Source organism: Poecilia reticulata, chromosome 14 (assembly GCF_904066995.2).
Source record: "Poecilia reticulata chromosome 14, P_reticulata-male-v2, whole genome shotgun sequence".
Lineage (NCBI taxonomy): Eukaryota > Metazoa > Chordata > Actinopteri > Cyprinodontiformes > Poeciliidae > Poecilia > Poecilia reticulata.
The window spans coordinates 11,315,258-11,339,989 of record NC_088843.1 but is presented as its reverse complement, the minus strand read 5'-3'; the positions used below and the strand labels follow the sequence as shown (position 1 = coordinate 11,339,989).

Below are 24,732 nucleotides of genomic sequence, written 5' to 3'. Positions count from 1 at the left end.
AAAATAGTCATATTTTTTTTGGACTTTGGGGAAAAGTCGGGGCCCATGGAAAGAACCCAAACATGCACCAGGAAATCATGCAAATTCCATGCAGACAAACTCTAGGCTGCAACTTGAACCAAGGACATTCTTGCTGCAAGGTAATAGTGGTAGCCAAAGTGATATCCTTCAGCTCACATAAAGGTTTATATATAACCAAATATCATTTTTCATCCATCTGTCCCCTCTGTACCTTGTGATAAGGAGAAATCAGTTCACAGGGGTTTTTGTATGATGTGTGAGACAGTAAAATGTAAACCCATTCTAATCCCAAATTTTTGGTTTGCACCTTTAACAGCAAAGTTGACCTTATCTACTGCTAATTAATATTATCTTTCTGTATTGTCAAACATTTTCAGAATTTACTTTATATTTCCCCCCAAAAATGACATGTTTGGCTTATGAGCAAAACCTCATTAAAAATACTTTTAGTTTGAACTGAAAGAAATACTATTTATGCAAATTTAGGACCCAATTAGATAATCTGAATATTAATATTTTAAAGAGAAATTATTACATTTAAGACTTTTGTGACCTTAAGAAATATCTGAGTCATGTTTTACCATAACATGCCCTTAAAATCCCATATTAAACCAATGTAGGTGCCCACTTTTGCCTGTGTAACACCATCAAAATTAGGAACATCCTTTCTCTTGACGACAGGAAAACCTTCACAATGGGACCATAAAGTATTTGTTACTTCAAGGCTGTAACTGTTTTTCAGGAAACAAAAAAAAACATACACTTCAGCTTATGAAAAGTGAGGATAAATTATTCTTTCCTCGAATCTGTCTCAACAATCGGATTGATCTGATTATGTAATTTTGTATGACGTTTGCCTTAAGATGCCATTTGTTCTGAAATGCAGCAGAATCCTTGTGAAGAGAAAACAACTATATGTTTTTGAACATATAGTTCAAAAACATATAGTTTTGAACAAAGTTTTGAACTTAATTCAAAACTTAAATTTTGAATTAAGTTCAAAAATTGAACTTAATGTTGAATTAAGTTCAAAATTAATTTGAACTTAATTTTGAAAGAGCCCGTACCGGAAGTCACGTGCTCTTTCGTCTGACGTTGTTGCACTCATAGACACTAGTATGTGCACTACTACACATTCTTGAATGTGTTTTTCATGTTAGCAGGCAGGCCTAGACTTGCTCTCTGTAATATATGAGCATAATATTCTCGCGTGAGGAAAGTGAATCTCCCTCATTCCTATTTTGTTTCTTACTTACAAGAATACCGAACATCCCGAGTAACTGATCTGAGTTTTGTTTTAGTGAACAAGCAGAAAAGCCCATCCTAAACCAGCTCTTTAAATATTTACACAGAGGGCTCTCATCACATTTCCACCCCTTCATGCTGTCCCCATGTTCGGCCAATGGGAGGGACTAAACGAGTGCATCACCTCAACTACAGGGTGACATTTTCACACTGGTTGGAAAACGATGAAATAATGGTGTGAAATGCGCAGATTTTGACACAAATGTTTGGAGTGTGGATGTGGACTGGGCTGCGGCTGTAATTAAACACGAGTAAGTATATTTTTTAGGCGTCGGCATATATCGCTTCGTTACGTTGTCGCAGTGACGTGACGATATGTCTTAACAGCAGATTTTTACACGCTGGGGTATGACAGCAAAAATAGTTTTCTAAATACAGTACTTGTCTGTTGAAAGCCGTGACTTTTTTTTTTTACGCGCTTTTGAAGACGGATGTGAAGTTTATGGCGGACTCAGACGTGGTAAGAGGGATGGGTGGAGACGAGAGAAACTTAGATCACATCCTTTACACGTTCATATCAGAATAACCTTGATATGAACGTTTAAATCGCTCTCAGCTGATTTTATTCTGCTTATTTAATCGTTCAAGCAGATTTGTATGCACTTTACCAAACTCTCTGACGGATTCCAAAACTTAATCAAAACTTCAATCACTTCTTGTCAGAAACTTTAAAGTTACAGGGACACAAGTTACAAAAAAAAAAAAAATATATATATATATATAGCAAAGTTTATTTAAAACTGCTTCCTGGTAGGATCTGACTTTGCGTTGTTGTTTTAGTCAAGGAATTTATCATAAATGTTTATTAGCTTCCCCACTAGGTGGCATTTATTTTCCTCCATCTATTGATAGAGAAGTCCAGGCTTAAAAGTACAAATCTGCCATTATTCCCTTAAAATATTCCAGCATAGCAGATAACATGCATGTCTGAAATGTTTGATTGGAAGATGAAACATGCAACGAAATATAATCTTGTATGTGTCTAAAGCTTTATTTCAGAATTAACCATCAAGCTGAGAAACCTGATTGAGTCCTGAGTCCTGTGTTTTCAGTTTCACCTGTGACTACACCCAGTTTTTATGTTGCAAGGTGTACCAGCCTTTGCATTGGTTGGTGGTAGAAACCAGATTTTCTGCTTTTTTTTTTTATGTATCAGAAAGGTCAATATGTTAAAATGTCAACGTGTTGCTTCGTTTTTCAGCTTAAAAGTGCATTCATCTGAATTAGTGAGGTTATCTTTTCTGATTTTATAAAGATAAATATTTCATCAAACATGCAGAACAATCAGATCTGGCATTCTGTTTCTGTTTCTTAACCTGTGAAATTCCCTCTAGAGACTAAGAAAAAAAACTGAACAGACAAGATGGTAATAAGTGTGTCTGATGATGATAAAGCTCACTCTCACTGTTTAGGGCTGAACCAGCAACCTTTTGCACTATTAACCATTATTAACAATAAATAATCATGTTTATTGTTAATTTTCATGACCAAAAACGTAATGTTTTTATCAGAAGGCAACACATTACCCTGCTGGAACTTTTCCACATATTATCACAATCACAAACCTTTATGGTTTTTTTTTATTATCAATATTTAATGTGCTCAACAAGCACAAAGTAGTACAAAACTATAAAGTTGTAATAAAAAAAGGATATATATTTTTGTAAAACGATTTACAATCATAAATCTTAAAAGTGTGGCATGTATTCATCCGTCTTTACTCTGAGATCAGTAAATAAAATACAATCTGTGTGAACATTAGTGAACAAACATCATTATTCATGGTTAGCCTTCAGTGTCTCTCAGTGCTGGCACAACTGGAAACCTACCATGACACGGTCGTCCAACTAAAGAGACAGGTGAGGCGAGCACAGCGTTAATCAGAAAAGCAGCCATGATGCCTCTGAAGAAACTGGAGAATTACAAAAATGTGGCGCTTTAGTTCAAATAGAGTAATGTTGCCTCAACGTTGTGCTTCCAGGTGGTTAAACGGACACTTTTCTTTTTCTTTTTTTTTATCCATCTTTGGTTTGAAATTTGGGGTGACGGAGTTAGGAGTTTGTCCTGTAGCCGGTGGGTTGCAGATTCGAACCCTCACTCCGTTTGTCTCAATCGTTGGTGTTCTTGTGCAAAACATTTCACCTGCCGTGCCTGCTGGTGGTGGTCAGAAGTTCCTCGGGTCCGGGTTACACTGCTGCAGCAGGGCTACTATGAAGCTTACCACCACCAGTATGTGAATAACTGAAGTGTGAAGGGCTTTGGAGTCCTCTGAACTAGATAAAACGCTATGCAATTAACTGTTGACCACTCGGAAGAACAGGAGTTGAATGCTTAACTTATAAGTTAGCTATGCTGTACTTTAATAATGCCATATTTAAGTATATGTTTATTAGATTTTACATTTAGTTTGAAAGAAGCTAGTGGATGACTCATTCTGGTTAATAGATTATTAAAACCTCAAAATCATTTCATTTTCTTTTTCATTTAACATATAATTGGAAAACAAATTCTAATCAAACGTGCAGCTTTTTTCAAGCACGGTCCCATCCGTGAAACATTGGATTACATCAGCTGGGTGACATGAGGGTCTTGTGATTATCTTACACAAGAGTGGAAGTGATCATTTGAAAAAAAAAAAACAAACCCTGATCTGTTCATGTTGTAGCTCTTCAGATCTTGTAAACGCTTCACACAATCGCAGATGGTGTTCCCACTGTCACTTCCTGTCTGCCATCCAGCCTCTTGTGTTTTTGTTTTCTCTCACATGTAATATTTATCCTCGTTTCACATGGAAGAGCTGTGACATAATCACACATTTCCTGGATGAGTGTTTGGATTTACTGCAGATGTGATTCTGCTATATCTCAACCGCAATTCTCAGTACCTCTTTTATTGTCTTGGATACACACACACACACGGATGTACACACCCGCCTTTCCAGTTGCCCTGTTTCCCTGGAAACAGCCATTCAAAGACATCTACCCACACACCACATACAAGGCCCCACACACTCCCTTATTTTCTTACTGGTAGCTGCATCTTTCATGTCTCAGATGTCGTATTGTTGCTCACTGGATAGACGTATGAAGATCTTCACGTTTTTTAGCTTTCAAAATTAAGTCCCTCCCATTTCAGTTATTATGATACAGATTTGTTTTGTTTTTCTTGAGTTATTTTTACTTTCACTTATTGCTTGTCTCCTTCCTCTGTGATTATATGCGCTTTGTGATCCTGTTTGCAGATTATTAACCCAATTATTCAGACATTACCACTGCGTCACTCGGCTGTGTTGCATCTTTGTTTGGCGACACAGAGTGTTAATTCTGTGCTTGCTTGGAAATCTTGTGGCACGGGTCTGATTGTTGCCTTAGGGGGAACAGAAACAGCTAGCGAAGCCTCCAAATTGTGATATGAGCCAGGCCTCTGAAATTGCCAGCCTAAGGACCTCACAATTTCTGAGAGTGAAAACTGTGGGTTTTTTGTTTGTTTGTTTGGGGTTTTTTTTCATTATGGCAGTAGCATAATTTCAGCCTGAAAACAGAAAAATACAATCTGTGTTTTTCATTTTATTTAGTCAGTTTTGGGGAAAATATGACTTCCTTGCCCCCTAGGAGTGCAAACATTACACGGCACGGTCATCCAGTTGTTTTTGGAAACTCTGCAAGACGAAAACCATAAGAGAACATGTCGTTCAAAAAGACAAGATGTCTGTTGATAATGTCTACAAGAAAACTGATTATTGGAAGGTGATGCTTAGCAACAGGTTTGGGAGGGGCTGCACTGTATTTTTTTTCCATATAGCTTGAAAATCTGTGGTTACATTTCAACTTTTTGCACAGCTTTACTATGACTATTTTTATCCTTTTGATCAAAACTGACATCAATTTTATTACAAATTTGCTGTATTTAATACCAGAAACTTTGACCTCCAAGATTTAACCAGCATTAAGAGTCTGATCTTGTTTTGGTCTTTCTTTTTCATCTGTAATGTCAAATTTTTTGGATAATATTTACTTTCTTTCTCGTAAGGGAGCTTGACCTTTCTACAATAGCGCCATGTCTGGTCCAGATGATGAGATCGAGCCTGCAGCTGTGAGCTCAGCTGTACCGCGCCTCAACAAGAGGCGCTTCTCGCACGACCGCTATGACCTGAAACTAGATGAACTAGACAGCCTCCTAAAAAAAACCGGTAAAGAAAAATATTCCTGAAATAAAAGCTAATGTATAAGCTGGCTTTTTGCTTGATGGCAACCCTCTTAGTAACGTTTTTATTCCAATTATCTGTATTCCAGAGGGCCGTCCTTTTACAATAATTCATCGTCTGCCTGAAATTAAAGAAATGGATCTACCTTACTTAATGCCTGGTACTCCTATTACATGCAATGTGGACAACACAGAGAAACACACTAGTCGATCAAAGGTGAATATAATGATATATATATATATTTTTTGTATCCAGCTAATGAGTATTTTCTTCAGTAAAATGCAGCACGTACAGAAAGGAAGCATACACATTTATTTTTAACATCACACTCGGATGTAAGGTGATAGAAACATTGTGCAGAGAAGACTTTGAAATAAAAATGTCTTTTGAATGTTGTATGTTATTTAAAAGTACATTCATATGATACAAAAGCATATGGTTCTTATAAGAAATTATGCATCCAAAATGGAAAAGCTCTGTCTACTAAAAAAAAAAACCCGCACAATTAAACGTGTAGGTGAAGAACCTGCTGCACCAATAACTAGAAGTTTTCAGGATGACACTTTGTCTCATTGTCGTATCGGACGTATATAACATTACTTCAGTTTATTGAAGTAATGCAAACCTTACTTTCTGCATAAGCATTTTCCTCTTCTGCACTGTAGGGGTTTGAACTTTGACTTGACCATTTCAATGTGTTCTGTACTTTCTGAGCCATTTTGTTGTTGACTTGTGGCTGCGGTGGAGATCACTGTCCTGCTAATGTCCTGATTTTAACCAAGCTTTGGCTGTTAGACAGATTTGGCTTAAAAATGCTTTGATAACACAAGTTTATTGTGTTATCAGTCGCTTGAAAGTTTTCCTCCTAAGCTCCATAAGATATGGTGTGTTAAATAAATGCGCATGATTTTACTATGAGAGAATTAGGCATTGCATGTATAGGTCTTGTTTACATGTTGTAGTGTAAACAGCAGCTAACAGTTTAAGCGCTTATGAAAATGCAGATCAGAAATGCTAAACAATTGAATACAAATGTATATATTTTTATGGACACAAACATTAATGTTCTCTCTTTTTTGGTTCCTTCTTTGGTATTTAATGTTTGTTATTTTATGGCTAATTAATCTGGTTTATGCAATTTGAATGATCTGCCCCCAGGTGCGTGTACGAAACCTGTACACGGTGAAGTTAACTCATGGACCCTTTCACTGGGTAGTAAAGCGGAAGTACAAGCACTTTCAGGAGCTTCACCGAGACCTTTACAAACACAAGATGATGCTTCACTTTATACCCACTAGAAGGTCGGTGTCTCGACTGACATGCAAATTAGCCTCTTACTCAGGGGGACGTGTGTTTGAAGTCTGAGTGATGTACTGCTTTGAGATTTTAATATTGCATCTCTCAAGCACAGATTACTTTGAATATTCAAACTCTGTTTTTTTTTTTTTTTTTCAAAGGGCTGAGAAGGAAAGGCAGCAGCTGAGGGAAATGTCAGAGGAAATGCCCAGCCTACATGGGACAGAACGCGCGAGAGGAGCCTCAAGCAAAACGGTATCCAGGATTCAGGATCCTCTAAATCAGGGGTGTCCAAAGTCGGTCCTCGAGGGCCGGCATCCTGCATGTTTTAGTTCTCTCCCTGGTTGTTGTAACAACCTCCTCAGCAAGTCTATGTTCCTCTTAGGCCTCTAATGAGCCATTATTTGATCCAGGTGTGTAAAACCAGGGAGAGAACTAAAACATGCAGGATGCCGGCCCTCGAGGACCGACTTTGGACACCCCTGCTCTAAAGGCTTCTTGATTTAACTTTAGTCTCTTGCAAAAAAAAAAAACACCTATAAAAAGATTATTTTAGTCACATTTTTGCCATGTTACATCCACAAGCTTCACTATATTTGTAGGGATTATATAGACCGGGGGTCAGTAAGCCATTTTTCCTTTGTTCCATCCAAATACAATTTTTCTAGAGCTGCAAAACTCGCATGATCCCGCAAACAAGGCTTAATAAATACCTTAAAAATATTTTTTTAGTGATGGAAAAACAAACAGCGAGCAATGACAACATTTAAACGTCCAGCCCTTCCTTCTGTTTGATTCATGTGCTGATCAAATAAATATAATTTAAGTTAAATAGAATAATAAAAAGTACTGCAGTGTACTTCTTATTATTTGTTAAAAAAACAAAAAATAAACTAAAGCAAAAAAAAAAACTGCTCTTGTTACTCAAGTCTGGTTGTTCGTGATTAAGAGCTGCTCAAAATAATTGGATCATTCATGAACGTCACATCTCTAGTTTATTATGGTTAAATTAAGCATAATTTTATTTATATTTTGAGTTTTTAGCTCAAAGACAGATATTTATTGGATTTATGTTGAGCTAAGATGACACACAAGTTGACACCATTTTGATAAAGCTGATTATGAAGACAACAGGCTGCACTGGATTTCATTTTTAAAAAATACGAGAAAAAATTGGTCTGAATCAAAAACACCAAAGAATTTTGTGTAGTTCGAACATAAAATTTAAATATAATTTCACTGAGGATGGTGGTCGTAACATGACAAAATATAAAAACAGATTTAAATTGGCTACGTATTGTAAGGTGATGTCGTTCTCATACATTCTTACAGAAAGAAATATTCTTGTGGGGGAAATAATCTGATCAAATGTCAACTGGTATTTTACTAACTCCCCTTTCAACGCAGAAATACCTTGAAGAGTACCTGAACAATCTGCTGGAGAACGGATTCTGTAGAAATGATCGCAGCATGGTAAATTTCTAAAACATATTTTGTCTTAAAAGTTTTGTCACCTCTAGTAGACTTTATTTGACGATTGTCAGACAGGAAAACGGGTCGCCCCATTGTCGTGCCAAAGCATCTTTTCTTCTGATGTATTCAGTGGACGTTACACAGTCTACAGTCGCATTTCATGATTACATTCCTTTTGTCTTTTTCAGCTTGAATTCCTCTCCGTCGGTGCTCTCTCCTTTGTCACTGATCTGGGACCAAAAGGCCTGTAAGTAAAGAAAATGTTTGAATGAAACAATGACTCCTGGGGAGATGACTGGACGATAAAGGCTTATTGTGATGTTTCAGGGAGGGGCCGATCATTAAGAGGTCGGGTGGTCATCGTGTTCTGGGTCTGAACTGCATCGGCCACCATCGGGTGTGTTTTAGCTGGTCGCACCGATGGCTGGTGGTCAAAGACTCCTTCCTTTTGTATATGAGCCGTGACAACAGTGAAATCAACTTCGTGCTGCTTTTTGACCCCGAGTTTGAGGTGAAAGTGGATAGTGCAGAGACTGGAACAGAGTACGGAGTCTGCATTAAGAACTTCACACGGTATGTGTGCTTTTCTTTTTTTAAATTATGTCTATATCTTATCGCATTTTTGCTCATTTTACTTCACTTCCGTTTTTTTTGTATTTTTAAACCAGGGACTTGATCATCAAGTGCAGAAGCTACAGACAAAGCCAGTGGTGGACTCATGAAATCAACCAGCTGGCTCAGTCCTGTGACTTTCTGAAAGTCCACCGCTTCCAAGGCTTTGCTCCACCGCGAGAAGACACTCTTACTAAATGGTCAGATTCCTGATCCACACATGACTCTAACAATCACAGTCAGTTTCAGTCGTTCCTTTCAATTATTTATTATTGTACACTGGCTTTCATTTAAGGTATGTGAATGGGAAAGATTACTTTGCAGACCTGGCTGATGCCCTTGAAGAAGCAAAGCAGGAGATTTTCATCACAGATTGGTGGTAAGAGAATAAACAGACTTATATACTCCATCAACCTGTGCAAAATTGACCATTTTTAAAACCACAAACTTTCTCTTGTTTTATTGGGATTTGGTGTTGTGGACTAACCCAGCATAGTGCATAGCTGTGAAGAGGACAGAAAGTGATAGATGTTTTTTTTATATGTATATATTTTATGTGATAAAGCAAAAATATTTCCTCTATACCCTGATACCTCTAAGTAAAGTTAATTGAATTGCTAGTTAGTAAACAAAGTCTTGACCAGGGCTCTTTCTGCATGTCGTCCCTGTTCACTAATTGGACTTTGATATTTTCCCACTGCTAAGGTATTGATTAGGATAAATTGCCCTTTGGTATCAGTGTGTGTAGCCCCAGCAAAACATAAAAAAGCAGTATGAAAAAGCAGGTATAGCATCTGTCATCATATAAATAAGAAAATAAGAATAAATAAAATACGACGCAACTGCTAATTTATTGACACCTCCACCCTAAGCTGACAGGCCAGGCATGGAGAGTATTATTTAAAGAGGTACCCATGGGGACCTATGATAACCATCCATCTAAAATGACAGAATAAATGTAGGAGATGCAAATATTTACAACTCAGGTAGGAATATTTGTTGACAAGACAGCTATTAGTTTGGTCACAAATCAGACATTTTTGTAATAGAGTTCAGCGAAAAAGCCCATTGCTGAAAGAAAACCATTAGAAGTTTTGCTGGCAGTTTGCCACTTGCCATGTAGTGACAAATGGAAGAAGGTCCTTCAGTCATATAAGAATAAAACTAACACTGCTCACCACTCTGAACAAACTCTCTCTAGGATGAAACATGCAAGTGGCAGGAACAGGGAATGTGTTGATGGAGTGATGGATGGAGCTCAAAACAGGCCAATTCAGAGACAAAACCTCCTAGAGGCTATGAAAGACTTGAGCCTGGTGCAGAAGTTCACCTTCCTAAGGTGGTTTAGATTAAAATCATGTGTAAGAGTGATCAAGTCAGAGTCTAAACCTAGATCTATTTCTAAATCTCCAACAGCTGAAACTTTAAGTGCATGAGTGAGGTTATGAAATGTTGAAAATCAACAGAGAAAGTTCTTTGGATGTGAAACACTAGTACCAACATACCCCTATATGCTTGTAGCTGTAGTTCAGCATCAAAATGTGGTTCCACAAAGATACTGACTCAGGTGTTGGAGTCATAAATAAGGAATAATAAGATCATATAGTTTGTCATTCTCAGTAAGGTTAATGTCAGGTTAGGTTAGCTTTATTGTGAAATTCAGGTTTTTATTTTGAAAGTGTTACTTCCTGTTGAGCCAGCAGAAGGACAGCAGAATCTGCTGATATGGCTACTCTGTTGCCATAACATCAGCATAGCTCTGTACTGACACCACCCTTTTTTTTCTTTTTTTAAATATACAAAACCAGAATCCTTTCTTTTACTTTGCAGTTAAGCACAGCCTCATGTGGTTTTCCACTTAAAGATTTCCAGTAGAATACCTTAAGGTTTTCAGTTGTCACATGATAAAAAGAAGAAAAGTTCAAAGTGCGTTTGGTAGGCACTGTATTATAAAAGTTACATTTCCAAGGTCATTAGCATACAGAATAATTTTTTCTGATTTTTAATCTCTTATCAGGCTGAGCCCGGAAATTTTCCTAAAGAGACCTGCCACTGACAACTGCTGGAGACTGGATGAGATACTGAAACGGAAAGCAGTAGGGATTCGTTCTCTTTTAATGAAACACAAATTTTAAAAAAAATTTTATTATTATTATTTTAAACTCAGCTGTTTTTGTTTCAAAACCATATCGCCTCTTTTATCTGTAGGAACAAGGAGTCAAGGTTTGTGTCCTGCTTTACAAGGAGGTGGAGATGGCACTTGGCATCAATAGCGACTACAGCAAACGGAGTCTGATGAACATGCACCCAAACATCAAGGTCTGTGGTCTTTTGGGGTTAAACTGCTTTGCAGAGTTACATTTGTTTGCTGTGCTCGACTAACAGTTAGATCTCCTGTAATCCGTCAGGTGATGCGACATCCAGACCACGTTTCATCTGCGGTGGTCTTGTGGGCTCACCATGAGAAGATGGTTGCCATCGACCAGACGGTGGCGTTTGTTGGGGGACTCGACCTGGCGTTTGGGAGATGGGACGACAGAGAGTATCGGCTGGCCGACCTGGGTCAGGCAGAAATGCTAAACGGGGACACGGGGGAGCATTCAAACAAAGATGCAACTGTAAGCATGTGCCCTGTTGGGTGCTGTTAATTGGTGTGCCGTACATTTGTTTACCGTAATTTGTGTATTAGTGCATAGGCAGTGTCCTAAAATAGTGACTCTGCTAAACAGGACAATGGTGTGGCTGATGGCCAGAATGCAGGTAACCAAACAAAACAGAATCCAACTAACCTGGCTGGTAACACTAAACTGTGGCTTGGCAAGGACTACAGCAACTTCATCAAGAAAGACTGGACCCTGCTGGACAGGCCTTTTGAAGGTACTGAAAACCTCTTTCACTATATATGGAAGGTTAGATCTAAAAACGTTTACTCAATTTATTAAATTCTCTTGTGATGTAAGAACAAGACACCTTTTCCACTGTTAATGTGGCAGATTCTGAATATTTCAACTGAAAAATAAATTAATAATGGTAAAGAAATTACATTGCAGACACCCTCTTGAGTTAAAACTTTGTTAAAGCACCTTACACATGACAGGTAGACGACTAAAAGCACGGGAAGGTACCAGAAAGAGCGACACAAAGGAGAGACGTTCTTCTTAAAATGTATAGAGTTGAGCTGTGTTCCTCTGTCCTGTTTGGATTTTTCGTTACTCTCCATTTCAGGTTGGTCGTTTTGCCAGATTAAGCACCATGAATTGCTGACAAGTGAGCGTCCACATTAAAATCAAATAGGTGGCTCAGTAAAATGACCAGCATGGCGAGAAGCTGTGACAAATCACAATAATGATGAAGATGTAAACAAGGTGCAATCAAACATGTTGAGGCTGTTTGGCAATTAGTTCAGTTTTGCATAGGGTACATCATCATGACACACTTTTCTTAATCCAGTCTAGATCCAATTATCAGTTCATTTCTATCAACTGATTACTTGCTGGAATATTTGCTTTTCCTTGTGAGTATGTCTTATTTTGTTTCGTGTTATCAACCAATCAAACTAGACCTCACTGATATTTTACAGGAAGACTCAGGAAGTAAAAGCTACCAGGTCTTATTCTATTTTTTTAAGCGGGAGCGATTTGTATGGTAGGATTTGAGGGGTCTCTTTGGGCGACATTTGGTTTATGCTATTTAACAGTTGATGGTGGTGATGCTACATTAAGCTGCCATTAAACAAGAAGAAGGAGAACCAATCGCAGTCCCTAGAAGACAGCGTCACACATGAGTGTGTTGTTTTAGTTCCTTGAAGCTACAGTATGTAACTTTTACAAAAATATGTTTGTCATATTTGCGATAGTGTAATATGAGACAGATAATTTGTGAAAGGATTGAGCTCCGCCACCTCCTCTCAGAGCTACTACTGCCGTCTGAACAAATCCACCGCTCCTGGTCAAAAAACAACCAACCAGAGCCAGGAGGAGTGTCTTAGCGCTGTCGATAAACCTTGTGTATGCACTGCTAAATGTGCTAATGGCGGAGAAACAACTTGCCATTCCAGGAAATCAGATGAGTAGCCATGCTAACTAGCCTGAGTGTTCATGGCAGCCTCTGTTGTGGTGAACCAGCTGTAGTGTAGCAGAGAGAATGGGGCAAGATGAGAGAGCACATACACATGGGTGATTGACAGCTCTAAAACCCTCCTCCTGGCTCTGATTGGTTGTTTCTGATGGAGCAGTGTATTTGTTCAGATGACAGCAGCTCCATAGGCAGAAGGCAGAGGAGCTTGATTTCTTTTCCACAGATTTTCTGTCTCATACTGTCACAACACGGTTACAGTTTGAACAAATATGTAAAACACTTTTTTTTAATTTTTTTTATAAAAGTCACATACTGCTGCTCTAACTCTCAGACCCAAACCAGTTGCATGTCAGACTATGAGGATACTGATGTACAAAGTGCATTTGAGCTAGAGGATGACATTATATTTTTTTTTCAGACAACATTGACCGCACTAAAGTTCCTCGCATGCCTTGGCGTGACCTGGCTACAGCTGTGCACGGCAAAGCTGCCAGGGATGTTGCCAGACACTTCATTCAGCGCTGGAACTTTACTAAGGTAAGGTTTTAATGCTTATATTGTTAACATTTTGAGTTTTATGAACATGTTGAGGGTGCAAAATTCCTACTATTACAGATATTTAAGAGGGAGGGCATATAACAGATGCTTTAGGGGATTGCAGTCATGTTATGACTGGACTTTCACTGTTAAAGTATGTTTTGTTTTTTAGATAAAAAGAGCAAAAGTATTTTGGAAGTAAACTTTACTGTGTAATTCTCTGATTTTGAATCCATGCATTCAAGTGTTATTTCTTCCTCAGATCTTCAAGGTCAAGTACAAGGATAACTTCTACCCCTACCTTCTCCCCAAGTCTCACACTGAGGCAGACTTGTTGCCATTTATTGTTCCTGGATCCCAGAAAGCCAAAGTTCAGGTAGTTGATTACACACACGCACGCACACGCATGCACACACACACACACACACACATGCACACCCTGTATGTCTTTCTATTTTCACAGAAACTTTGCATTGACTTCCATACATTTTTCATTCATTTCTATAGACTATCCCTAAACCTAAATGCCTAACCCTAAATCTAACCTAACCTCAAGTCACACCTTAGTCCTAAACCTAAATCCTAACCCAAGAGCAGCACTAACTGCTCCTTATGGGGCCCAGGCTTTGGGCCCCTTAATGAACAATCAGTCCCCACAGAGTAGCTTAGTGAGCCGTTTCACTTTGTTGTTTTTGCTGCTTTGACAGTTCAATAAAACGTCCTGAAAACATGTTTGAATTGACATTCAATGGAAGATGGCTTCTTGCCATACCAAATAAAGTATGTATGAATTTACCAAAACTGCAGCAATATCAAGGAATGAACACAACTGCTAAAGTCTTGCTCTTTGTTGCTACAGTCTGAATAAAGTTGAGCTACCTTCAAAGAAAATCTAGCTAGGAGAAAGGCTAACTAGGAGAGTTCTTTCCAAAGTAACAAGTTTTCCACCAACGTTGTGGCCTGTATGACTTGTAAGCACCTAAATATAATCAGGTCAGTAACATGAAAAAGATCTTCAGACCACTAATCAGGGTTGGTGATTTCACAGCTTTTATGCAAACATTGAGTAAACTAAATAAAGACTGCTCTGTTGTCATGTCCTAGTAAATCTCTGAATTTAGTTGTGGATTGCAACTCTCATTCAGAATGATAGTAGCGAAACAAATGCCTCAGTGATTAGACAGTACCAAAGATGGGCCTGACATAAACCAGACTCTCTTGGTCCAATACAACAGAGAAAAATCCCAGAGGCTTTACTTCAGACGGTAGAGTAGAATCTGTCTCTGAATGCCAGAAAGCGATACCGCGTTACAGTGGATGCAAACGGTGTTACATATTATAATTTAGGAAGGCTGGCGATGTTGGTGTGATGTGAGACAGGCTGTTGAAACTGAGCTTGAATGTCCCTCCTGACATTGTCTCCAGATTAGATTTACACAGGAAATCAGACGGATAACCTTGCAACAAAGAGATAACCTTGCAACAAAGAGACACTGTTCTGGCTTCTGAAACACAGCGTTTCAGTGTTCACGCTTCTTACGCTGTGGCAGATGGTGGAACAAAAGTAAAGAGCGAAATTACTTCCAGCATTTTTGTACTCGTTTGCAAAGCCAGAGAAAACACTATCGAAGAGTTGGACAGAGAGTAGAAGCATCTTATTTCCAACAGGAATCCTTAAACCTGGGGTTCAGATTGGAGAACAGGATTGGACCTTTCCGAATTAACAATAATGCTAGAAGTGCAAAGAAGTCATGACAACATTAGTGTGGAAGCAGGCTGACCGGCACAGACCTGCTGTGTTAAATGGCTTGTTTAAAATTGTTCAAACACTGAGCATTGGGCATATACGTTCAAAAAACATTTGCTGCTGATGTGCTTGCATTCTTTTATTCCTGCGTGGGCGGTGGTCTGTAACTGTAGCCCTTGTGGCCCCATTATGTTGTTGTTTTCCTGCTTGCTATTGTGGCTGTGTTATTCAGGTTTCAAGGCTCTCTGGTTACATTTGATGTTGCTGCTGGCGCAGGGGCGCAGCTGTTCGCTCCACCAGCCAAGCATCCTTAAAATTAGTGGAAGTAATATTGGATTATCTTTGTTAGATTTAGGTTTGCTTCATTTGCAAAAACAAAACAATTTGTCTATTGGAAGTGTTCGTCTGCTTTTGTAGTAAACCAAAGTAAAAGTATGAGTTTTATTCTGAACACTTCCTTCCCTTCCACTCTGTTTTTTGCATGTTTTATATATCATTGGCATTCACTATGACCCGTTGTCCTCGTACTTGATGAATTGTCCTGGAAGAATTGAGAACTCTTGGAATTTGTGTGTGTTATTTCCTCAGGTGCTGCGCTCTTCCGAACGCTGGTCAACCGGAAGCAGTGAGAACTCGATCCTTCAGGCTTACATACACACCATTGAGAACAGCGAGCACTACATCTACATTGAGGTAAAACAGCAGAATGTATTTATTTATTCCTGCATATTGGCAGCGTTGGCAGTTACATTTCAAAATCAATGCATCTCTAAATAGTTTTATTTCGGTCACCATAAACCTGGCCTTGCTTCAGGTTTTTTTTAAATAATTTTTTATTTGACATTGACGCTGCTTTTCTTTAAGGTGATCACACATAAATTAATATTATCATCATTTTTATTTGTGGAGTTACAAATAGGGTGCTTTATGAGATATGTCTCTAAAGCAAATTTCTTTCACTTCTCTGACATATTTGGTGCCTAATTGAGGGTTTGTGGATGCTCTTTGCCAGCTTCCTGTCTGCTTTTGCCCTCGCCTCATACTGAGTCACCATCTGCCTTTTCTCTGCCCTTAGAACCAGTTCTTCATCAGCTGTGCGGAGGACAAGGTCGTCCAAAATAAGATCGGGGATGCAATCGTAGATCGAATCCTGCGAGCACACAGGTGGGATTTCTCTGACAAGACAGATGTAAACTATGATTTATTGGCACATTTAGGTAGAGCCAGTTTTTAAAAGTTTAGGTTAATTAAACTTGTGCTTCAGCTAGTAGAAGATTTAATGTAAGAGTTTTATCACTTATTCAGCTTCTCACTGAAGTAATCAAATATTCTTTTCCATTATGAAGATATATAAAAGGTAATATCCAGTCAGTCAGTCCAGATGTAGTTTTCCATCTATAGAACAAGTCAATGCAAGGTTTTTTTTCTGTTTGGCTTTTAATTTGATTTTAAACATTATTTATTCAAGACTAACTCTACCTGTTAAACTAGCCCCTTGTGTTCAAGCCGCTGGTTACATCTCATCAGAAATAAGACAGTTTTTAGAGTTCTTTTGAATACATCCCTTTTATATTTTTTCATCAAATTCCACTTTTAAAAACTGTTTATGTGGCTGCCAAACATTTGAGTTGCATATAAGGAGACCTGCAGGTTTTATTTAAATTAAAACAACAATGAAACGCGAAGAGTGGCGCAAAGTTCTGAAGACCATTGCTAGCATCAAATAGCGTCACAGTTCATGTCAGAATGCATCATAGCCATTATAATCATACTATGTGTCAAATACGTATAATTAAATCCATTTAAACTCAAATTCAAGTTGAAAGCTTCAGGATCTATGTCAAAATCTGTCAAAAGTCACTCATTTGTCATCCTTTTTTCTATATCCACCTGATTGATCTTTTCACCTCTTGCAATTGGCCCAAATGCATTCAAACAGTGTTTTTTTTCTTTTGTACTCTTTAAAAAGAAAAAAAAGCACCTTATCACTGGATCTTAGTACCTTTAAAGTACAATCAGTGCAACTGGAACCAATCAGCCATTGTTTTTCCCCTGCAGAGAGCAGAAGAAGTACAGGGTGTTTGTGGTGATTCCTTTGCTTCCTGGCTTCGAGGGAGACATTACCACTGGAGGTGGAAATGCAATTCAAGCCATTATGCACTTCACTTACAGGTGAGATCCTTCTCCTCGCATTATCATTCTGCTCTCAGCCCACAGCACAGAAATAGCACTTTTCACATCCTGTGGATCAGCACTGAGAGACATTGAGACATATTTTCTTTCATGATAAAGTTATTCAACATATAACTGTACAAATACATTTATCTCACTAACCCAAAAATGCTGAATTATATTTGTCATGTTTGTTTGGGTAAGGACTATGTGCCGTGGAGATCACTCGATTCTGTCAAGGCTCAGTGAGGGTAAGTTTCTGATTGCTCATCTGTTTTGTTTATCATTTAAAAATCCATCTACTCACCTCCTGCTAAAAATCTCTTCTGTGTGTCTTTCTGTTCCTTCACTTGTCTCTGCACATTATTCTTGATTTTTTATTTTTATTTTAATTTTGTAAGAAGCTCTCGTGTCTGTTTGAGTTGTTTCTAAATCTTCCCAGTAATATTTTCTACAGTAAATAATGTCATTGTGATCTGTCCCCCAGTGAAGGACCAGTGGACTGAGTACATCACATTTTGTGGCCTCAGAACGCATTCCCGGCTCTCCGAGAAGCTGGTCACAGAGCTGATTTACGTTCACAGCAAGGCGCTCATTGCTGATGACCGCCGATATATAATTGGTGAGACACTCATTCAAGAAATCCAGTCAGTTGTTAGAGAAATGATGTAAACTGCAAGTTTTTAGTATTTTTTTTTTATCCCCGTTATTTTCCATAATTACGTCAAGGTAAAAAAAAAGAAATACTCCTAAATTCTGGCATTCGTGATATCTAATCTTTTATTATTACACCTTGTCGGACCAGAGAGAAGGTAAGAAGCAAACTGCTGCGTAAGCCAAAAGAAAACAAAAAGGATGTGCTAGATTTAATGTTCAATTGAAATCGTTTACGTCTTTGCATATTAGAATTTGCCTTAAAGAGAAAAATGTTAGTAAAGGTACCCATTAATCGCGACTGAACACAAGAAAAGTTAAAAAATACATTGAACCAGTATTGTTGCTTTTAAACAAATGCTTTAAAATATGTCATTTAAATGAACCTCTTGTTACTACGTGTGCTTCAGGATCAGCCAACATCAATGACCGCAGCATGCTGGGCAGCCGAGACAGCGAGCTGGCAGTGCTGGTGGAAGATGAAGAGAGGGTCCCATCCGTCATGGGAGGACAGGAATACGAAGCAGGACCGCTTGCGCTTGCTCTGCGCAAAGAGTGCTTCAGGTCGGGCCAGAACATTGCTACTGAGATAACACCCTAGTATCGATCATGGCTGTTTGTTTATTTGGAGTGTCAAACTAGCAAAACTGTCAAACATTTAATCTGCAGCGCAACCCAGAAAGGTGTCCTTACCTACGCAAGGATGAGTTTCCCAAGATCTTGCTGAGACATTATTTCTTTAATAATATTCTCTGACTTAATCACAAAACCCAGATTTTGGGCCTGATCAGCAGTTTCTCGCGGGAGCTCGGTGCTGACTCTTGATTGTTCCTCTTTCCGTCAAAAAAGGATTACTTTAGATTCGGTTCAGCTGAAGAAAGTTATGGCACAACCATGCAATGATTTGTTTAAAGCATCTACTCAGCATCGGAATGGGTTCATAGTCACGTAGGGCCTCATAAATAAACAATGTGCACACAAAAAAGTCTGCAGCACAATATGCATAGCAGCAACGCAAACTTTTTCAGCCGACCACAACAAACCATAAAACCCCAAACCACACCTAAATACACTGAAATATCCCATTGAGTGTTATTTAACTCTGAATGGATGGAAGCATCAAACCCAATGTTTCTTCATGGATTTAACCTATTACTGTTTAAATTTAAACGATGAAGCTGAACCATGTATAGCTTCATATAGTAACGTAGCGCACACCAAAAGGATTATGGGAAAACCTCAGTCGGCTGTAGGTAGTAAATTTCTTCTTTTTGTAGCATGTAGAGGTAAATCCACATCAGCCTGTGCCCAAGGCATCAATCCCGTAGCTCTCTTTTCAGATCCCTGGTGAATATAAATTTGTTCAAACAAGTATTCTCACTTTAATTGATCAGCATGTCCCATTATAACATTTTCCAAATTTTCAAGTCAAAATCAAGATCTAAATATAGTTGAGAATCGATGCCAAGTGTAGCTCTGTAAAGCTGGCAGAGGCATGCTCCCCATAAAACCTGCTATTGTAAATGCAATGAAAGATGTTTATGTAAAGGCTAATCTCAAAGGGGGTAAATAAGATCAATACATTTTTCAGAATTTATTATTATTATACTGTATAATCCCAAAGAAATCTATAACCCAAATAAAATAGAAGTTTGTTATTGTAATGTAAGATGACATGAAAATGTTCAAGGCTTACAAATACTTTTGCGAAAAGAAAAAAAAAAACAATGTGCAGTGCTTTGAAAACTTTTGTTGATCAGCACTTTGTATTGTTCAAATGCACTCTGTTGAACTTGCCAACAGCATTTAAATTCTGTGTTGCAACAGGGTTCTGACTGGAGCAACTTCAGACCCCAGCATCAACATTGACGACCCAATCAGCGACGACTTCTTCTTCCTTACTTGGAATGAAACGGCAAAACGTAACGCCATCATTTACGACAAGGTATGATTGAACGCAAACGACGCATTACTACTGTTTGCCACCATTATGCTATGTTCACACTGCAGTGACCCAATTCCGATTTTTTTTTTTGTCAAATGCGACTTGCGTGTTCTCCAGTGTGAACGGCAAACGACCTGAAAGTGTCCCGCAGGTGCAGTAGAGAGCGCAATAGAGCGTGCTCGGTGTTTTGCCAACCGCCATAAAGAAGAAGAAGAAGAAGAAGAAGAACTGTTCGGTGTTTGTGGAAGTAAACATGGATGCTAATGGTGGAGCTAATGGTGCCACTGTAATAACTTAATCTTCTATTTATTAAAACATCAGCAAAATCTTCTAGTCCGCCATGGTTGTTGTATCAGGACGCAGAATAGTGACGTTTGTTGAGTGTCAATGACCTGGTCACATTTGCAAGGATAAGTCGGATACGTATCGGATAACCAAGTGGCCTGGATCGCATTCGAAAAAAATCTTAAGTGTGTTGTTCAGACTGTCATGAAAATATCAGATACAGGTCGCATTACATCAAAAATATCAGAATTGGGTCACTTTGGGCTGCAGGGAGTGGGGGGGGGGGGGTGGGGGCTGCACAGTGGTGCAGTTGGTAGAGCTGTTGCCTTGCAGCAAGAAGGCTCTGGGTTTGATTCCCGGTCCCGGTCCCCCCGCATGGAGCCTGCATGTTCTCCCTGTGCATGCGCGGGTTTCCTCCGGGTACTCCGGTTTCCTCCCACAGTCCAAAAACATGACTGTCAGGTTAATTGGCCTCTCCAAATTGCCCCTAGGTGTGAGTGTGTGTGTGCGTGGTTGTTTGTCCTGTGTGTTTCTGTGTCCAGGGTGAACCCCGCTTCTCGCCCGGAACGTTAGCTGGAGATAGGCACCAGCAACCCTCCCGACCCCACCAAGGGACAAGGGTGTCAAGAAAATGGATGGATGGATGGGCTGCAGGGTGAACGCACCCTTAGTTTCGGGTTTCTTACCTCTCCGTTCTATCCGTCAGGTTTTCAGATGCCTTCCCTGTAACAGTGTTCACAACTTGCTTCTGCTGAAGAACTACGGCTCTCTAGAACGCCTATGCGACACAGACCCCGAGCAGGCGGCAGAGGAGCTGAAGGCCATCCGAGGACTGCTGGTTCACTTTCCGTTGAAATTCCTGTGCGAGGAAAACCTGCAGCCTCCTCGGAACAGTAAAGAAGGGATGGCTCCTACAGACCTTTGGACGTAACCACATGTCTGTCTAGATCAGGCCACTACAACACTGATACAATCGTTGCTAACCTGTACCTAAATCCCAGCACACAAAACGAACTGTAACACCAGCTCCCACATTAAAACAGTTTATGGGTCGATCCTAAATCAAGTCTGGCTCAAATCACTTAAAGTTTAGAATAACAGACAAGCTTGTGCTGGCCAGTTTATTCATGATGCCTATCACGTAACTTCTATGAACCAACCAACGGTAGACGGTATTGTAAACTCATACAAATGGATGTGTGTGACTCATTGGAGGGCTGCGAGGTTGGACTGGTAATCAACCATCTCCCATGATCTGGGAACATAGTGTACATTTACGGGTGCAAGATTTTTATTTTTTTTGTTGGTGGGTGGCTCTGTCTCTTTCTCTCTCCCGCGCTCTCACTCTCTCCCTCTGAGGCTTCACCTCTCACTGCAGTGCCAGGAAACCTGTCAGAACATTTGTGGTTGTTATGGTGACGGATATAAAGAGATGACTGGATCGCAGCTGAAATAAAGGCTCGATGGAGCAGAAAAGGAGAGCGCTGATAGGAGGGATGGCTTACTAAATCAGGATGGTGTACCAGAAAAAAAAGAAAGAAAGCAATATTGCTGATCGAGGACGCGGGGACTAGTTACTTCTCTGTCATTTTTATATTTAAATGTGAGAGAGAAAATATATTTAGCTTGTGCGTCGTTGAAATCTTGTTAAATTTTACTCTTTTTTTTTCTTTTTTTTTTCCTGTTACATCCAAATGTAACCTGGAGTCCAACACAACATTCCACACACTGTTGGCATTCTGCAGCTACTTCCGTGTCGTGTCTAGGAGCCATGAAGAGTCTTGTGTGTCTACCTTATGTTATATTTGCTCACAGGCATGAGGCATTTGCTGAGGTCCAGCTGAGAAGTTACATAATGTGTCTGACACACTTTTTTCTCCCCAACTGCTCAGATTGATCACTTGTTGACCAACATGCAAATCTCTTGGACTGGACTTTGTTTTTTTCATATATTTTGTTTCCTAATTTGGAGAAAACATGTACCTACTGCACAACGCCTTACAAAAATACTCATAAACTCTGAAGTTTGTCACATTGCTACATAGGATATTACATAATATTATGATTTTAGGTAGTTTGTCAACACAAAGTAGAGGTTCTTTCATGAAAAGTAAGAACATTTTTATTATTTAAACATATTTAGTCACTAAAAATGTGAAAAAAACTCTTTACTGATATCCCTAAATAAAACTGAGTGCACCGACAACTAGCTTCAAAAATGAGCTGATTCATAAATTGGAATATTTTTGCAAGGCGCCATGCATTAACTGAATGACATAGATGTGTTTGAAAAATCTGTTCTTCCCCTTTAAAATGTGTTCCTAATTAGATGCACACTTTTAAGACTGGAAGCTCGTCAGGTTTTTAAATAAGAAATTAGCGTCTTATATCCCTAACGGTGGGGAAAAGTCTGCATTGTATTTGTTTTTGTGCATGTGTGTCCAAAGGGGGTAAACAGGATTCACTAATGTAAACAACACCATGTTGCTTTTCAAGTTCAATTGTACTAAACTGTCAGATAAGCCCAGGTTAAGTGCACTACCTCTTGGTTTCAAACTGGTGTGATAAATATGACTGACGGATGCCTCGTGTGAACTCGCTCTACACAAAGCTCCTTTTACACAGGAGCCAGAAAAAAACCATCTGTGTTTAGACACAGTACTCACCTGGTTTCAAAAATAGTCACACTGTGAAGAAAAAAAATACCCACTCTGAATCTTTGCACAGTAGAAGCTGGCATTTTTACTGGTTATTTCGTGTAAGAAAAAAATAAATGTTTGAAGTGCTACACTTTGTGATGGGAAAGCAGAAATGCCTTTAACTGATCAACAAGTGATCTTATAATCATTCTGTTTGTATTAAACTTACCAGCCTTAGGAACTCATTTTATGACTGTAATACTTGAGAAATATTTTTCATTGCATATTATCAAACTCTATATTTACATTTTTAAAACCATTTTATATGTAGATCTGTAGATACGATAAATGAGGCACTAACACTCAGGGTAGATATGATTTTCAAATTGTCTTCCTAACTACCATTTTTACTATAAGCTGTGCTGTTTTTCTTATTTCTTCATACTTGTTTTTAATTAAAGTTGGATCAATGTCTGTTCTCATATTGTTTTGTAATCACTAATCTTTTAAACCTCTGTAATTTGAGATTTCACATTTATTTTAACCTGAAATAAAAAAAATATGTTAAATGTAATTGCTTGTTCACATTTATTACTATACAATTTTTTATTTATTATTATTTTTATTTTATTTTTTTACAGTTTTTTAGATTGCAGTTGCTTCAGATTGATAGAAGTCTGGTTAGCTTCAGCTTCTGTGAGAAGTTTTATTTGAAAGTTATACCTAAGAAAGATGAGTTATCTACTGCAAATATTCACTGATGACCTCTAACCTCACTGTTATGATTCTGAACTATACCTTTAAATAAAAAGGTATAGCTATTTATACTGTACACATTCCAGTTACACAGGAATGTTCACTGGGAAACAATCCTGTGACATGAAGCTAGTTAACAAGCACCTTGTACAGATGCAGAAGTGCAGACCTTATTAACACAACTGTGTGTTCAGTTTCCCAACTTGTTATAATGAATTATTTTATGTAGAAACTAATGCCTGGCTACCAACAGGTTTTACTTGCTAATTCCATCTTTGAGCTTCTCTGTGAATGGCGAAGTAGTAAGAAATACAGGTATAGTCTCAATTATGCATGCACCAGACCATTCTCTTGAACTCTTTAGAGGTGAATGATGCATTATTTAAAAAACTGATGATCTGTTGAAAACAATGTAGGCAAATGTAGCAATAATAATTTGGGTCAATGACATCACAATAGGAACATGAAAACAGCTGACGGGATATTAGTAATATTTTCTTTGACAGATTGTGACAGACTTCCTGTGCAACTCCACTCAAAAAAATTCTGCAATAGTGTAGAGGAAGGGGCCGGTTTTCACCAGGTTATGACAAACTCTAAAATGTTCAAATTGTGTTTGAGTTGCAAGAAATTTAAACTTCCATTTTTGAGCCAGTAGCACCCGTAATGTTTACTGGTGATTGATAATGGCAATAATTGTTCAGAACTCTTAAGTGGTACAGGTTTTTCTGTATTCCTGTTCAATTTTTACCATTTAGTGCATATTCTCTGCTCATCAAATAAGCAAAGACTGTGTTCCTTTTAGAAATCGTTCGTTATTTCAGTACAGTGGCTTTCCGCTACTTTATTTTTCCATCGTTCTTATTGTTGAACGATGGAAATTTTTTCTTACCGTTTAGATACTAAATTGGCATGGTTTTTATTTGTGTAATATTTACTTAATTGTTTTATTAACAAATTTTTCTTTGCGGTGAAAAACAACATATGGGACAAGACTTCAGATGTACAG

The 24,732-nt window shown here is 38.5% G+C and overlaps 1 protein-coding gene across 1 annotated transcript; it reads left to right on the top strand.

The window, feature by feature from the left end:
• The first annotated feature begins 1,255 nt into the window (after nt 1-1,255).
• Nucleotides 1,256-23,541, top strand: pld2 (phospholipase D2). Its single transcript, XM_017308736.2, has 24 exons — nt 1,256-1,577; nt 5,356-5,515; nt 5,619-5,746; nt 6,689-6,831; nt 6,988-7,081; nt 8,234-8,299; nt 8,488-8,546; nt 8,627-8,872; nt 8,968-9,111; nt 9,207-9,290; nt 10,929-11,007; nt 11,120-11,230; nt 11,320-11,529; nt 11,641-11,788; nt 13,407-13,525; nt 13,788-13,901; nt 15,861-15,965; nt 16,348-16,436; nt 17,331-17,444; nt 17,649-17,695; nt 17,932-18,066; nt 18,509-18,662; nt 19,926-20,043; nt 21,035-23,541. Exons 2-24 carry the CDS (start codon nt 5,383-5,385, stop codon nt 21,257-21,259), a joined length of 2,865 nt encoding a protein of 954 aa, XP_017164225.2. The 5' UTR covers nt 1,256-1,577; nt 5,356-5,382; the 3' UTR covers nt 21,260-23,541.
• Nucleotides 23,542-24,732: the final 1,191 nt, after the last annotated feature.

Bases quoted from the DNA above. Each gene is read 5' to 3' on its own strand.
- pld2 (XM_017308736.2), top strand. From the start codon at position 5,383: ATGTCTGGTCCAGATGATGAGATCGAGCCTGCAGCTGTGAGCTCAGCT. The intron at 5,516-5,618 runs GTAAAGAAAAAT...TCTGTATTCCAG, and splicing joins CAGCCTCCTAAAAAAAACCG to AGGGCCGTCCTTTTACAATA. The intron at 11,231-11,319 runs GTCTGTGGTCTT...GTAATCCGTCAG, and splicing joins ACATGCACCCAAACATCAAG to GTGATGCGACATCCAGACCA.